Genomic DNA, 15078 nt, shown 5'->3' on the forward strand with positions numbered 1-15078 from the left:
AGTTATCCAATTAACCATTAAAAATAGGCTGAAGCTTTGTACATTCCACAAAGATGCTACAAATTTGTCCACAACAGACATTGATAACTGAAGAATTTTTTAAGAAAACTAGAAATCGCAATCACCTACAGCATTTTGATTGATTATCAGTCCATTTTGCCAGCAAGATTTTAATTTTCTTTCCAGTGTTACCCGTACTTGTGAAAAAATTTCTAGAACATTTTGCTGAGCTGTGAAATTTTCCCGCAAAGTCTCCACGGGCAATACTGGCAATGTTTTGCGTCACTTCGCACATTTCTTTTAAACGATTGCATTTCAAAAGAAGCAAGTCTTTGACGTTGGAGTTCAAAGGAACAAAGATGCAGGATTCAATATTGAGGTGGAGGTGCTCTTTGTAGCGAAATTTTAGGAAATCTTTTTTTTTTTTCATGCAAATATCGTCAGTAAATGAAGTGAGGAATTTATTTTAATGCCCAAGATAATTTTGTGTGTAGGAAAAAGTATTGAGTGAGAAGTTTTGGAGTCTCATGAATGTATGTACGAGTTTTACAGTGTAATTCCCAGAAAGACAAAGAAATAGCTTTCTAAAAACCTAGTGTTATTTTTTTGAGTGTTGATGATTAATTCTTAGCAGCGACAGCTGAAAAAAATTAGGAAATAGAGTCAAGAAGCTTTGCATGTAAATTTCCGAAATTGGATTTTAAAAAGTTATTCCATCGTCCTGGAAGCAAGAAAATAGATTATTTAACAAATCGCATAGCGTAAAATGTTCTAAAATAATAGAGGCAAACGCATAAGCCGCAATGTGTGCAACTTGTTGAAACACTTCCCACGTTCAACAGCGTTTGGGTGGATTCACCTCATGAAGAGGGAGCCAGGCAGCAACATCAAAAATGTACCTTCATTAAAAATGAAGGCAAGCACCTTCAATTTTAGCAACATCACACTTTTTTGCACTGTACAGTAGTAATCAATTTCTTATGAAACTATGAAAGTATGTCGGCCGAAAACATACGCTGTAGAATCAAGGCATTGATTCCACTCAAGACGACAGTTAAATCGGCTTTACAAACCTCAGATAAAAAGAAATAACATCTAATAGACTATTAATGTAGCCGGCAAGTGTCCTATAAGAGTTTGATAGTAGACGAAATTTCGCATTTTTCTAGAGTCAATCACGTGAATTCATGATTAATAAAATACTTGAACAGGATAGTGCACGTAGAGAGGATATAAACCGCGTAAATATGACATAAGGGTATTAAAATTTCGTCCTTCGACATCACATTGAGGATGAACATTTGTAGACGTGAAGCTTATATACAATACGTCCGTGGCGGGAAAGTGTTATGGTTATACCATTTTGTCATTGATTGCGTTATACCAATTTGTCACACATTATTGGAGAACTTCCACAACTTTCGCTGTGTACAAGGTCATATGGAACAGTACTGGTACAACTACACGTGGCGGCCGATTTCTCGTCTATGATTGGTGAATTTAGCCTGCGAAGGCGTCAGTGATTGACTGCCGGAGTTGTGAACTCGTCACTTTTTTATAGTAAGACCACTGCTCAGCCGAGACTCAAAATCGTCATTTAGGATTAGAATTCGAAGACTAAAACTAACACAGGATGCCCTAAACGGCAATTTTCTTAGGCTCAGAATATGTGTGATAGAAAACGAAATAGAAAGATTCTCTTCTGCGTAGCGGTGACTGCTTGAAATAATTGTCGCTAATTTTTACAGTCGCACTACTTACTGGGGGAAAAAATCCCATACTGATTACAGTATTAAAATCTTTATTGCACTATTAATAACAGAATCGAGATTTCAAACGCTATTCCGTCACGACCCGGCGTAAATGGTACATTGACAACGCATAAACGGTGAAGATTGTAAACAAATCAACAAACTGTATAACGAACTCGGTTTATATGAACCACAACACGAATTGCTCTGCGTAAATTAAATAATTTGATATGATATTTTCAAAATTGACGCAGTTATCAACCTTGCTCTGAAAATGATTTTTTTTACGTTAGACCTATATTCGAAAATTAGGCCTGAATATGAAAATGCGTCAGGAGGTCCTGTAAAGGGCACACATAATTACAAAATATCAGTTCCTAAATATTCTTGTAGTAGCGTATATTTCAAAGTAGGAAGTAACGTAGATACTTACTTCGAACGCGATACTTCCTTCCGAGAACAAACATGTCTTCTATGGCGTCATTTAGATAATTAAGAACAGATACGCGTAGTGATGTAAGATGGATCTTGAATAATAATTAACCTAGTGACTGGCATTGCTCAATTCGAATAGATTTACAATGATTAATCATTATATACGAGGAGAATATTTATCATTCGTCAAATCACTTGAAACTTCGAAACTCAATGTAATGTTCAAGAAATTAATGCCTAAAAGAAATGGAATATAGTGACTCAGATGTTGCGGCAGAGAAGGATAGCTAAATCAATCACAGTCGAGGCATTACAAAATTCTTGAGTTACCGAAGAGCTAAAAAAATATGCTGGGCGAAGGGCTAATGAAGAAGCCTCTGGGATTTCAAAGTTTACACCTAACTTCAGACGGAGCGAAGAAGCCTGCAGTGTTTAATTTTGTGCTTCGTGGATATACTAAACAAACTTTACAACATAATTAACTTCTGCCACGGGTTTTTTCAAAGAACGTAAGACTTTCTGGCATAAAGATCACAGACGATGAAAAATAATTAAAAAGTCTGGCGGGAGACGTTCAAAGTCGCATATAAGACTTTTCATGGCTAAAAATAAAAATATATATAAAACTTACAAGTTTCCGAGAATTGCCCGAGACGACAGACATTCAAGTAGACGGAATTGTCGATGTTCAGCGCAAATATTCAACAAGTTCCAAACTTAGACTTTCATTGACAAATTTAAAAACATTCACAAATTGGCTTATTGGCGTTATTTTTTACTTACTCAAAAACTCATCGCACGAGTGATAATGCTTACAATTTTTTACTTTTCACATTTTCTAATTGGTATTACAGACATAACTTATCCATGAGTAATCCATGAGAAGCACCATACGCTTATAATTTTTTACATTTTCTAATTGTTATTATAGATAATACTTATCCATGATTGTAAGTAGTCTAAAAATAAATTAAAGTCAGGTCAGAAATAAAATCACGCATTAACCTTTTGTTTAAGTGTACATGTCGATCAAGTGTCGTCAGAGTTACCGTCAAAGAAACAGGTCAAAGTTACCGTCAAAGTTACGAGTACATGTCAAGTGTCGTCAAAGTTACCGTCAAAAATACGTGTACATGTCAAGTGTCGTCAAAGATAACTAGCGTCAGTGCCTGCAGAAAAAAAATGTCGTCAAGTTGGCTCGGCAACTTACCCTTCAGAGGCGATAGATGAGTTCCGAGACATGCTCTTGGGCGACATCTCGAAGTCGGAGTCGCTCCTGTAGAGGAAGCTTTCCCGGCGCTGGGGGAAGTTTTGGAGCACGAGCCCTGCAGATGGGGAGGAGCCATCCAAGGGGCTACGGCCTGGGGAAGCGCCATTCTCGACGTCAAAACTGCACAAGAGAAAAATATGTAAACCGTTAATTTCTCAATGAGAATACAGAGAGCTTTTATAGAATCAGTGGACATCAGAATATAAATGTTAAGGATAATAGCAAAATAATTTACATACAATTATAAGGAGGAAGAGAAAAGAGAGTTTCCTCAATATAAGAGAAGAAGAATTACAAGTTATCTGGTGTGTAATAGTTTATGATAGATACATACAAATCATAAATTTACAATATACTATTGTTTATTGTTGTTGTATTATAATGTATTATGTTGTATTATACTGAAAAACGGGCAGTTTGAAAATAAAAAAAATCATTGGAGAACAATTTCAGAATAAAATACTACTTAATTTTATTTTTTATTCTCGACAGCCTTCATTTGAGAGAGTGAATTCTAAAGTAAATAAAATACTTTCATTTTTATAGCCTTTTTCTCTATCTCATTCGTAACGCTAATAACTTCAATGCAGCTATAGACCATACATGAATACAATGAACCATCATCAATGAACCACCATATACAATGAACCACCATATACAAACCACCATACAATGAACCACCATACAATGAACCACCATACAATGAACCACCATACAATGAACCACCATAAAATGAACCACCATACAATGAACCACCATATACATACATTCACACCCAGCGAAGTACGGTAGTTCTAAACGAGATTTTTACGAGTTCGAACGCCGCACCAGTTCGCACGTGTAAGTCTGCATGATTAGCTTGCATGTCGAGACTCAGGAGTTATTCACGTGCCGGCACTTTTATGGGTTTCATGAGCACGTATATAAAAATACTGAGGCAAGTTATTTGAATATTTGAAATCTAATCTAATGAAATTCTATCCGGCGTAGCATCCAATCGGACATTGAACGAATCTGTCTTTTCGCCGCAAGGCCAGCAATGACTTTTGGGAGCACCTCGCGAGTTCTTCATTATCGAGTAAGTATTGTTACGAAATTTTTGCGAGTTTAGTTGCCTGTTTTCAAACGACAAGAGTAAAATTTTACGCAGAACGAAAAGATTAAATTATCGTTCCTTGATAGTATAAGTTCTACTTTTAATTTTTAAATATTATAATAAATTATCATGACGTTATTTTTCATTTTCATTCTCAACAATTACTAATAGGCTTTTATTTTTTAGGTTTGGTCCTTGGATCAGAGATAAGAATCGTCAATTCGAGGTGGGGTGAAATAACAAGATGACTTTCAAGTTCATGGCTGCCTGCCGTTTGACGTTTCAACTACTGACTTCAGTAGGTTCTGACCTGATAAAAAATTTTTCAATAGATTCATGTAAAATTATTTTATCGTCTAGTATATGCGTCTCTCCACCACACGACTGCTCTAAGACTAAATACGCAGTTTAATTGCGATTCTCACTTTCTTTCATATAGAATTCTTGATTCTTCTCTGAAGATTCATTAACCTGTCACCAATATAATAGCAAGATCAAGAATAGACTTGTTAAATAATAATAAATCTTTTCGACGATTGAATTTGATTTCTTAGACAGAAAATTATTTTTCAGAAGCCTAGCAGGGTTTGACGTCTCACTTACGACTTCGCATGACCGATTACCAGTGCTGAGGTAACTCTCGGCTACACTAAGACTGCGGGTGAAAAATTCTGTGAGAAGTCACGGATAAACCACAACAGCAGGCTCTTGCAAAATTCTGCGGTAGGAGGCGTCAAATTTTAGGCTACCGATGCAGCAGCACCCAATCCTCACGGAGATCAAAGAAAGGCTTAATAAAATCTCGTTACCAATGAGCTCTTTTGGCAAGATATTGAAGATCTCAGGCACTATGATGTGTGGCTCAGGGTCTTGACGCTTGATGACTTGCGTGATTGTTGGTGACATCAGAGGAGCATTCCTGATTAAATCCAGGTCCGTGATGCCAGTAAATTCAGGTCGATGATGCCAGTAAATCTAACGACTAAGTTACTTGCAGCAGCAATTTATGAAGGCGAGTAAAAGCGTGCGGTAAAATACACATAATGATACACATGGAGTGAAAATAAAGTTGATAGGTAATTTGAGTCAGAGAAACAAGAAACGAATAAGCATAAAACTAAGATAAAACTAACGCGGAATTTTATAGCTAAGGCCATAGCTAGTTTGATTGTTGTTATCATCATTAAAAAAGCTTTTGATTCTCCGGTGCCCAAAAATGAAGATGAAATATTAAACAAGCATGCATGGAAAATAAGCCATTTTAACGATAAAATTTTGCTAAACAAATTTTCTTAGCGGAAGGAAGTAACCGCATGAAATAAATAGACGCGTCCGACCTTAAACGAGTTCTATAGCGCCTCGCCCCACATCAAGTAATGACGCTCTCTCAAAATTACGAAGGAAGGTAGCGTCGTCTTTCCTCTCCAGCTCGGAAAACCAAAATTTCGTTAGGAGAAAGAAGTTTGAGATGGCAACTGAGGCGTATCTAGGACACACTGACCGACGAAGAAATATAATAAAGATGGTAGCTGAGGCACACTACACTGTTAGAAAAAACGGTAAAAAAATGGTCCCACTGGCATTCTAGTGGCCAGTCGCCCCGTGAAAATGAACTGTTTCGCCGCTTTTATTAGATGTTTTATCGATTTCTAGTGTTAGATTAGAATAAAAACGGCGACACGGTGTTTCTTTTTACGTGCCGACCGGCCACTGAAACGCCGGTAATAGCGTTCATGGTAATTTTTCAAACAGTGTAACCGATGTACAACGTGAAGGACGGCAGCAAAAGCACACAGTCTGGCCCACATGATAAAGAGGTAATCTGAGGACTGCAGGGTGAACACAATGACAAGAAACGGTAGGAAGGCAGCTTAGGAACGCAGGTTGAAAGAGGAGTTTGAGGATGAAAACTTATAAGCACTTACCGAGACAAAGAGCGCAGAGCGGCTGCAAAGACACAATAACCAAAGGAGAAGTTCAAGTACGGCTGCAAAGAAATAATAACCAAAGGAGAAGTTCAAGTGCAGCTGCAAAGACACAATAACCAAAGAAGTTCAAGTGCAGCTGCAAAGACATAATAACCAAAGTAGAAGTTCAAGTGCAGCCGCAAAGACATAATAACCAAAGGAGAAGTTCAAGTGCTGCTGCAAAGACATAATAACCAAAGGAGAAGTTCAAGTGCAGCTGCAAAGACATAATAACCAAAGGAAAAGTTCAAGCGCAGCTGCAAAGACACAATAACCAAAGGAGAAGTTCAGGTGCTGCTGCAAAGACATAATAACCAAAGGAGAAGTTCAAGTGCGGGCGGCAGTTAGGACACAATAAGCGAGGGTTAAGTCAGAACGTGTAAACTTCAACGCATGAATCGGTTTTGTCAACATGTACCGTGAAAAAATAAATTACATCATATCTGCGGATTTTAGAGCTTTATATATTACTGTTTCGTGTTCATGTCGCAGTTGTTCGTGATATACTTGCAGGTAATCGGAATTGATTAAAAATATGGGAAGTACATGATAATTTTAATTTAATAAAATTCACTACTAAAACTAAGGGGCGCTCCTTAATTTTTAACTGTTGTGACCCTCCAAATAATAAATTATTTATGTATATAATATATATATATATATAATAATATTCTTTAAAATGTAAACGATCTAAAAGAAGTTGGTGACTGTACCTGCGCTCAATAAGCCAATCCACAAGAGCATCCAAAAAGCTTAACAAATGAAATAGATGCGTCTAGAGAAAGACTTTCCATCAACATATATGAACTAACTTACAGGTTTCCAGGATCTGCAAAGAGTATCACTAGGGCAGAAGATCTGTGTCTGTCGCATGCAGACTAAGCAAGACAGACTTGAGTTCATTACATGAGCTGCATCGTGCAGTCATCGCTCAGCGAGTGTGGAGTGCAGATCCCCAGTGAAAATTTACAGACGTGTCAGCTTCTGATTTGGATTACCAGAAGCTGGGGCGACTCTAAATTTTGTTACAGTGAAAATTTACAGACGCGGCAGCTTCTGATTTGGATTACCAGAAGCTGGGGCGACTCTAAATTTTGTTAGGAGAGGTGCGTTGGGCCTCCGTCTCACATTCAGCAGAGTTTCCGCACGTAAGTGTCAGGGCGAATACAAATTGGATTTGTATTACCGATTCCCTAACTGAAAATCATGGGTAAATTTCTGGAGGCCGATCATCGGCCGTACCAAATACAGCTATAATCTGAGAAAAAAATAAAAGAGGTCTTTTCGTATCGTGATACAGCCGCGCTAGCGCTCTCTTAATTGGCGGTAATGAGATGCATTCAGACCAGGAATGCAATTACAGGGCGAGTGGCAACATCTGTGCTGCTAATTGAATATAGATATAAATTTAATTTACGTTTATTATATTACTCATATCCTGAGAATTTCATCGATTGGGGAAGCATGTGCTTCTTATTACTGAAAAGTCATGCATACTCAAGCGTGACACGGTTTCAGTTCAATGAACCTAACTTTAAAATGTAATAAAATAAATAAATTAGAGGGGACTATTGTGGCAAAGATTTAATTAAGACAGAATTAATGAACACTCAATTTCCGTCTACCACGAACACACGACTGTAACCGAAAGATTTTCGTACTAAATTACATTTGCTTGTGTATGCTGTAAGGCTAAGCAGTTGCGCGCACCTTTCAATTACATGACTAGAGGAAAGAGACGAAAAATATCATATGACCGTTTAACCGACAAAACTCAAGAAGAATTATAGGAAATACTAGGAAGACGAAAGAATTTGGGAACGAAACTGCGAATAAGAGAACTAAGTAATTTTTTAGAGAGTAAAGTAGAGCAAGATCTGAAACATCCTCGAAGACCGTGCATCAACAATATACTTATGATTTCTACTAAGTAACTGTGTTGCATGTAAGCGGAACTAGTGTTCACTCTTATAAGTCATTAATCAACAAAATCCCCCTATTTGAAAAAATAACACTACCATGAAAAATTCGTCATGACAACAATATGACATTATAAGACAGTGACAACAATACATCCATATGCGAAATGATAAATTGTTGAATACTTGCAGGTTAAAGAGAACAGTGCTTGTTAGGTGTTGACATAGCGGGAGCCGAGCCAGTTCTGATGATGCTCTATACTTCCATTCAAAAATAAAATACTTGGATAAACTACAGTATCGAATGCCATATGCAATTGTACACATGAAGACCGCAGAAGAAATTTCACCGTAAATGATTCACTACATTCTTTTTAAATTAAAAAATTCTAAATTTGTTTACTTTTAATTCGTTTTCCCTAGTATATGAAAAAACGCACCTGATATCTTGTCATAGTCATTGCGGTAGTTTCTTTTTGCAGTATGTGAGCTCGCACAGCAATATAAGACTGCACTCTCAATAAGAGGAGCACTCAAATATATTTTCCTGCGCGTTTAATTTTTAAAAAGACAAAATTAACGCTTTTGGGAGACCAGGAAAGCTTCCGTAGTAAGCACGCTTGGTCTACAGAACGAATTTAGCAGATTTTCAAGAAATGTACATTATTGAGACCAAAAAAATGAGCACTTTTGGCCCTTGCAATTAGATTTGCGTACCCGAATTAGGCGCCGATATGCGATCAATGCTTTATGAAACTGGCTTTTACCATTTCCTTCTGGTGTGTTTAACCATACCGGTCGAAAAGGAATTATCTATATTTTAAATTGTATTTTTACCATTCACGACAGAGAAAGCTGAATTAAATCATCCGATATAACTTATAAGAGTACCTCCGCTCCGGAACTTATGTACAGAAATTGAAAGTTATTAAAAGCGAGGCAGGAAACTATGCAGTGATAATTGTTGGTATTCCACTGCTCGCTCGCAGCCTTAGTCTGCACGTGATTCAAAACGCGAGGAAAGGGTCGAGACTAAAACTACAGGCACGTACTGTACAACTGATAAGGGCCATAATCACAATTTGAATAAAGCGTTGGTAATTCTGATTTTAGTTTATATTTTAATATTAAACATAGCTTATGTAAAGTTGTGAAGAAGGCCCGAAAGATGTTAGGCAATTATTGGCACGACGTGACTTGACCACAGAGAAAGGGTAGAAAACCGTGAGCGTGAGTTTGTTTATAGTTCGGAATGGTCGATGGTATCGAAAGGACAGACCGTTGAGGAACTCTTAACTGTCGCGGCGACCCTTGGTAGGCTTATATGTGCACGACGTTTGCCTATATATAAGGACCCTAAAATTCGTGCCAAAAGGTTGTTCTACAGAGGTGACCGTCACGCCAGTACGGTCTGCAGCTATCTCCGCATACGTAGGTGACGGCTCCGGCCGTAGGGGTCAGACAGAAAACCCGCGCGTAACTTCGAGACGTTCATATCAGTACGAATCCGAAATAAAGTCATAAATCTGCGAGTAACGGCCACAACTTCGCTTATTTGTACAGTCAACATTCATCACTACGGTTGTGACTTAGTTCAACGATATTTAAGTCGGCAGTCAGCACATTCAAGATCAAACACGGGGCGAGAATTACATCATCGGTACGGTCATCAGCACAGTACGGTCACAGTCATCGTCAGTAGCGGTACGGTCACTATCAGTAGCAGTACGGTCACCGGGCAGAAGCACGGTCATTAGCTTGGAGTAACGATATAGACTACGCCGCTATTCAGAAGTACGGTCGTTATAAAACAATCTCCGGCCAGACTGGCCGTGAGACAGCTATATGCATAGAGACACGACGGCTATGGAGAAAGAACGAACGCAGGCAGCGGAGATGCGCGACTACGGCTGCGGTACGGCAGCTGGTACTACGGTCGCAAATGTATACGTTTACGAGAGTCGTACTATTGAACGAAACTGCAATGGGACGTTTCTGGAAAAATTGGGAAATTTTAGTGATGTTAACTGATAGGTTTTCAACATTGATTGTGTTCGTATTAACTCTTCTACTGTAGGTATTAGAGATTTTTGTAAAGTATGATGCAAACTTGAATTTACTACTTTAATATTGAACGTACCAGTGTTTTATTGCAACCCTCTCTCTGTACGATTTTTGCGGTAATATATTTCATACGAGAACTTATAAACGCGGATACTCCGAATAAAGCCTAATTCACTACGGTCAAAACCTAACTAAATTGAAGTAATTGCCCATTTTCAATCGCTTTAAATTTCCAAAACCTAATGAAACTGATGCTAAAACGGCGATTCTAGCTGCTCTAGTTGAAAATAAAAATGAGAAGCCAACGAACGGAGCATCAAAACTAAAGTTTACTGTTGCCATTAATTGTTAATTTAAAGAAACAATTATTGAAAAAATTAGCAGTGGTATAAGAAATTTATATTGACCGAAAATCACGGATAAACAGGAATGGTGCTGGAATATGTAATTATTTACATATATTTATGCTACGTCCGTAATTATGCTACGCACGACACAGCTTAACACAAAACTCGGCTACCCTTACCAGGATATAGTCTGGGGAAGATAGCCTTATGCCAGCCTCTCGATCCCGGGCGTCTTTCGAAGATTTCGACAGAAAGTCAAATAAGTTCAATAAAAGGACATTTTACCTTAAACTACTAATACAACTTTACTTACTTTACTTTAAATACTTTAAACTACTTTACACTTCTTTGAATTACTTTAGTACCTATTAAACGACTCACAGGTACTAATTATAAATTTAGCAATGCCAGATTAAACAAAATGTGATTGCAACCTCACGGCATTCGTAGAAACAATTGAGAATGTTTATATGTTTACAGGCTGATAGCTTGACGCGGGTTGCCCAGACTATCCCAGATTTCAATCAATCTCGAGTCATTATTTACAACCTGTGGGCCAGAATCTTACAGAACTATGGGACACCTTTATGCAGAGGAGAGATCTACGAGGCAGATCTCTCCACAAGCTTCCTGGGATCCCTCTCGTCCTTTATCTGATCCTCTAAAATCCCAGCAATCTCCCGCGATTGCAAAGTTCAAAACAAACTCGAGTGTTCGAGACCACTTCCCAACGAAGTTCAGTTAAGTATCGGTGATACGAGTCTGTTGCCGATACCAATGCAGTTCATTTCATCCTACAGGAACCTCAGAGCAACGAGGAAACAAAGGAGAATCAGTAAATCTTTTCAATCAGAGACATTAAAAGATAATTCTTATCAGACATCAATGGCTTTTTGTTTTCTTAGTGCCTCTCCAATGCTGACTTCTGACTAAAAAGAAATATGTACATTATACTAATGTTCTACAAGGTCATTAATTTCAAAGTGAAATGGAGTTATTTACTCCATAAGTTAATTTGAAGTATTGTTTTAGAATTACGTATATACATACGAGTATACATTCAAAATGACCTCGCAACTTTTTCTCTCAAATATAAATAATACAAGAGATGAGTTTATAGGTAGCACTTATTAATATTTTTTCCATTAGATGGAAGAAAAACTCACTGGTATAGAGACAAGCGAATTTCCTCCACTGAAGTCGTGAACGAGCGAATATACGATGAATGAGAGACAAGAACGACGACTCTGGTCAAGCAAACAAATAAATGGCCCTCTACAAAACACACGGATGTCAACTGATGGATTCAAAGAGAATTCCATTCCTTATCCGCAACATATATTTTTACAGGCAAATGTGGTTTGCCTAATTTATTTTTCGGTAATATTAGTGACGAACGCAATGAACGAAATAGACGCAGTGAGATACGAGCTGCGTTATATCCAGAGCCAGAGGGTAGACTTAACAAGTATTTTTGCGATTTATTCATCTTTTCTACATTTATAGAGCGAATAAATGTACAAGTAATTATGAAGAATTTGATATTTGAAATTATTACATCTATACATTTTACACGTTTGCTGAATAGCCCAATTACTGAATGGTGATATTAATTGAATTCTTATGACACTGACAAATCACAATTTAATGATCGTGATAAATTGATACAACTTAATATACATTAGAAACACAAAATTATTTGACATAGATTCAGAAAAAAATGAATGAAATAGTACCCAATTAAATAAAATGAATATTGTTCGACTTATTACAGGAAAATTATCAATAAAACGTATTCTCTGGTCTAAAATCAAGCTTTCAAAACTAAAATCAAAGAACAAATTCTGACGTTCTATGCTAAAATAAATAATAATACATCAAATTAAATTCGAGCATCAATGTTGGAGAATGTATTGTTTCACGCTTTGTCTGTCGTAAACAACGTACGTTGCGTGGTGTATATGCACGTAGCAATGTAGCTAAAAATTATCGGAATAAAACCCTGCTCTTTTATATTGCCTACAATAGAACAGTTTAATAACACGAACGCCGCATGAAAATACACGAGAACATTTGTCTGAAAAGACGAGCTCGATATGAGCTGTAGAGGAAAGCTCATATGTATTTTTCATCATTTTGTGTAATGAATAATTTTACATGAAATTCGCTTATTATCATGAATTTTCCTCTCCTCAGTCAGATAGACCACCTATCTCAGTCTAATTCACAGAAATGATGAGAGACGAACATTTGGTAGGATTAATAGCTTGGAAACTCATATGAATTTTAGATAATTTGGATTGGATAATTTTAGATAATTTGGTGAATTTTCATTGAGACTTCGCGATCCGATCTCTGGGTCTTTCAGCTACCGTACTTTGGTACATTCAGGCAATACAAATTTTGAACAATCGGTATGCTTTTTTTCGTTCAACTTGGCCCGTATATCCTCTAGCCAGATCTGGAGTGCCTAAGTGATTTGATGACCCATAGATCGAACGGAAAATTGCTACTGTTTTTCGGGTGATTTTTATCATCAGTTATAAGGCGATTATGTCCTCTAAATTCCGACTGACAAGTAATGGCATGAAAATAAATTACTCTCATATAAAATGAAACAAAAAATCGAGATTTCTCACAAGAACTCAAGTGCTTACTTAGGGTTTGGATTCCCATTTCGATGACAATGACTTAACCCTTAATAATTAAATTGTTTAGAAGCAAAATTTATGATTTTCTGGCATACGTCATCATGCGAGGTACTATAAGCTGATTGAATAACAGCTGGTGCAAATTTGGCGTTATATATCTGCAGGATTCGAAGGATTTGAAATGATTTCGGCATTTTAAGGTTTTTTTTAAGTACATTCACGTGTACTCAGGCCGTTATGTGTACTTAGTCCGTTACGTGTATTTAGGTCGTACAATGTGAGTCTTGCACCACGTACAGCCTCTGTTGAGAAGTTAAGGCAGCACGCCATTGAGTCCTGTCATTGAAAGTTCAAAGTTTCAAGTCGATGATATTAGCAAAAGCATTTAACTTCCTAAGTTCCTAGCCACATGCCAAGACTTAGATATCAACTTGAGCGACTACAATTATTTTATTATATTATTACTATATTATTCAATTTAAAATATAAATGATATTAGACAAATCGTAATAAACAAAATAATATTATTATTACGACCTCATTTCGGATTGTTCGTCCGAAATGAGGAACGTTATTCCATATTTAAATACGCAATACATTAGACCAGCAAGGCAATTAATGTGCAATAGGAAGAAGGAAGATCTGCAATCAATTTATTTACAGAATGCAATTGATCGAATTGGAACCACATTTTTAACATTGAATAACCACGTTTGATTCAAAGACAAATAGGTATTCATCTTTGAGGTAAGCACAACAAAAACTTTATTTTTTTAGATAAAAACACTAGATACATTTTTGAACGCTCATAACTTTCCAGTTTCCACGCCTTGCTCGATAAAAACCTTTTGTTTTATTATATATGTAATTATATCCTACGTGCAGCGTGTCAAGCACTCCACGCTGCACCCGATTTATACTTTGCTGAGCATGAATGCATTAACAAGTTAAGTGCGGCTATATCGTATTCAGGGCGTTAATTATTAACAGTTTAACTGTTTACTGTTACGTACTAAATGAGTTAATTCTTTACTGTTTCTTTTGGGGTTGAATTTTATCACAAGTGCAACTAAAACATATCCGTACGTCGTCTTCTATAATTGGTTCATTAATTATTAATTATTCCACAAAACTGAAAAATGACCTGGAGATCGTGATTTTCAATCACAATTACTCTTACAGATTCAGAGCCTCCAGTAGTTATCGTATGTTAAAGTTGGCGAGTATAGCGTAGCACATGGGTAACGGTTTCTATCATACATGGACCGAGCGAAGTACAGGTGTTCGAAGTGTAGATTTGATCGTGCATAAAATTCCGCTTCATGATTAGACACAGCTGAGGCCTTTGATAACATATGCTAAGCCTTTTCACAGGCAGACAAGGGGTAAATTATTTCTTCATATAATTTTAAATTTAATCGGGCAAGGAGAAGTGATGTTTTCAATCACTTGCAACATGAATTTAAATATGCACAGGTAACTGCATGCTTTATAATATGAATATAATAAATGTTAGAAGGGTTCGAGAATACGATAAACTGATTTTCCATTTTCTGTATAATTAAATTTTAGTAAAAT

The 15078-nt window shown here is 36.9% G+C and overlaps 1 protein-coding gene across 2 annotated transcripts in view; it reads right to left on the minus strand.

Annotated features, from left to right (window-relative positions):
* LOC108668480 (cAMP-specific 3',5'-cyclic phosphodiesterase 4D) overlaps nucleotides 1–15078 on the minus strand; it is a 314936-nt gene that overhangs the window by 127575 nt on the left and 172283 nt on the right. For both annotated transcript variants that reach the window (XM_047882284.1, XM_047882283.1), the window contains exon 2: nucleotides 3397–3576. In XM_047882284.1, the coding sequence (XP_047738240.1) occupies nucleotides 3397–3576 (180 nt within the window). The remainder of the gene's footprint in view (nucleotides 1–3396; nucleotides 3577–15078) is intronic.

This window comes from Hyalella azteca, unplaced genomic scaffold (assembly GCF_000764305.2).
Source record: "Hyalella azteca isolate HAZT.00-mixed unplaced genomic scaffold, Hazt_2.0.2 contig10098, whole genome shotgun sequence".
NCBI classification, from domain to species: Eukaryota; Metazoa; Arthropoda; class Malacostraca; order Amphipoda; family Hyalellidae; genus Hyalella; species Hyalella azteca.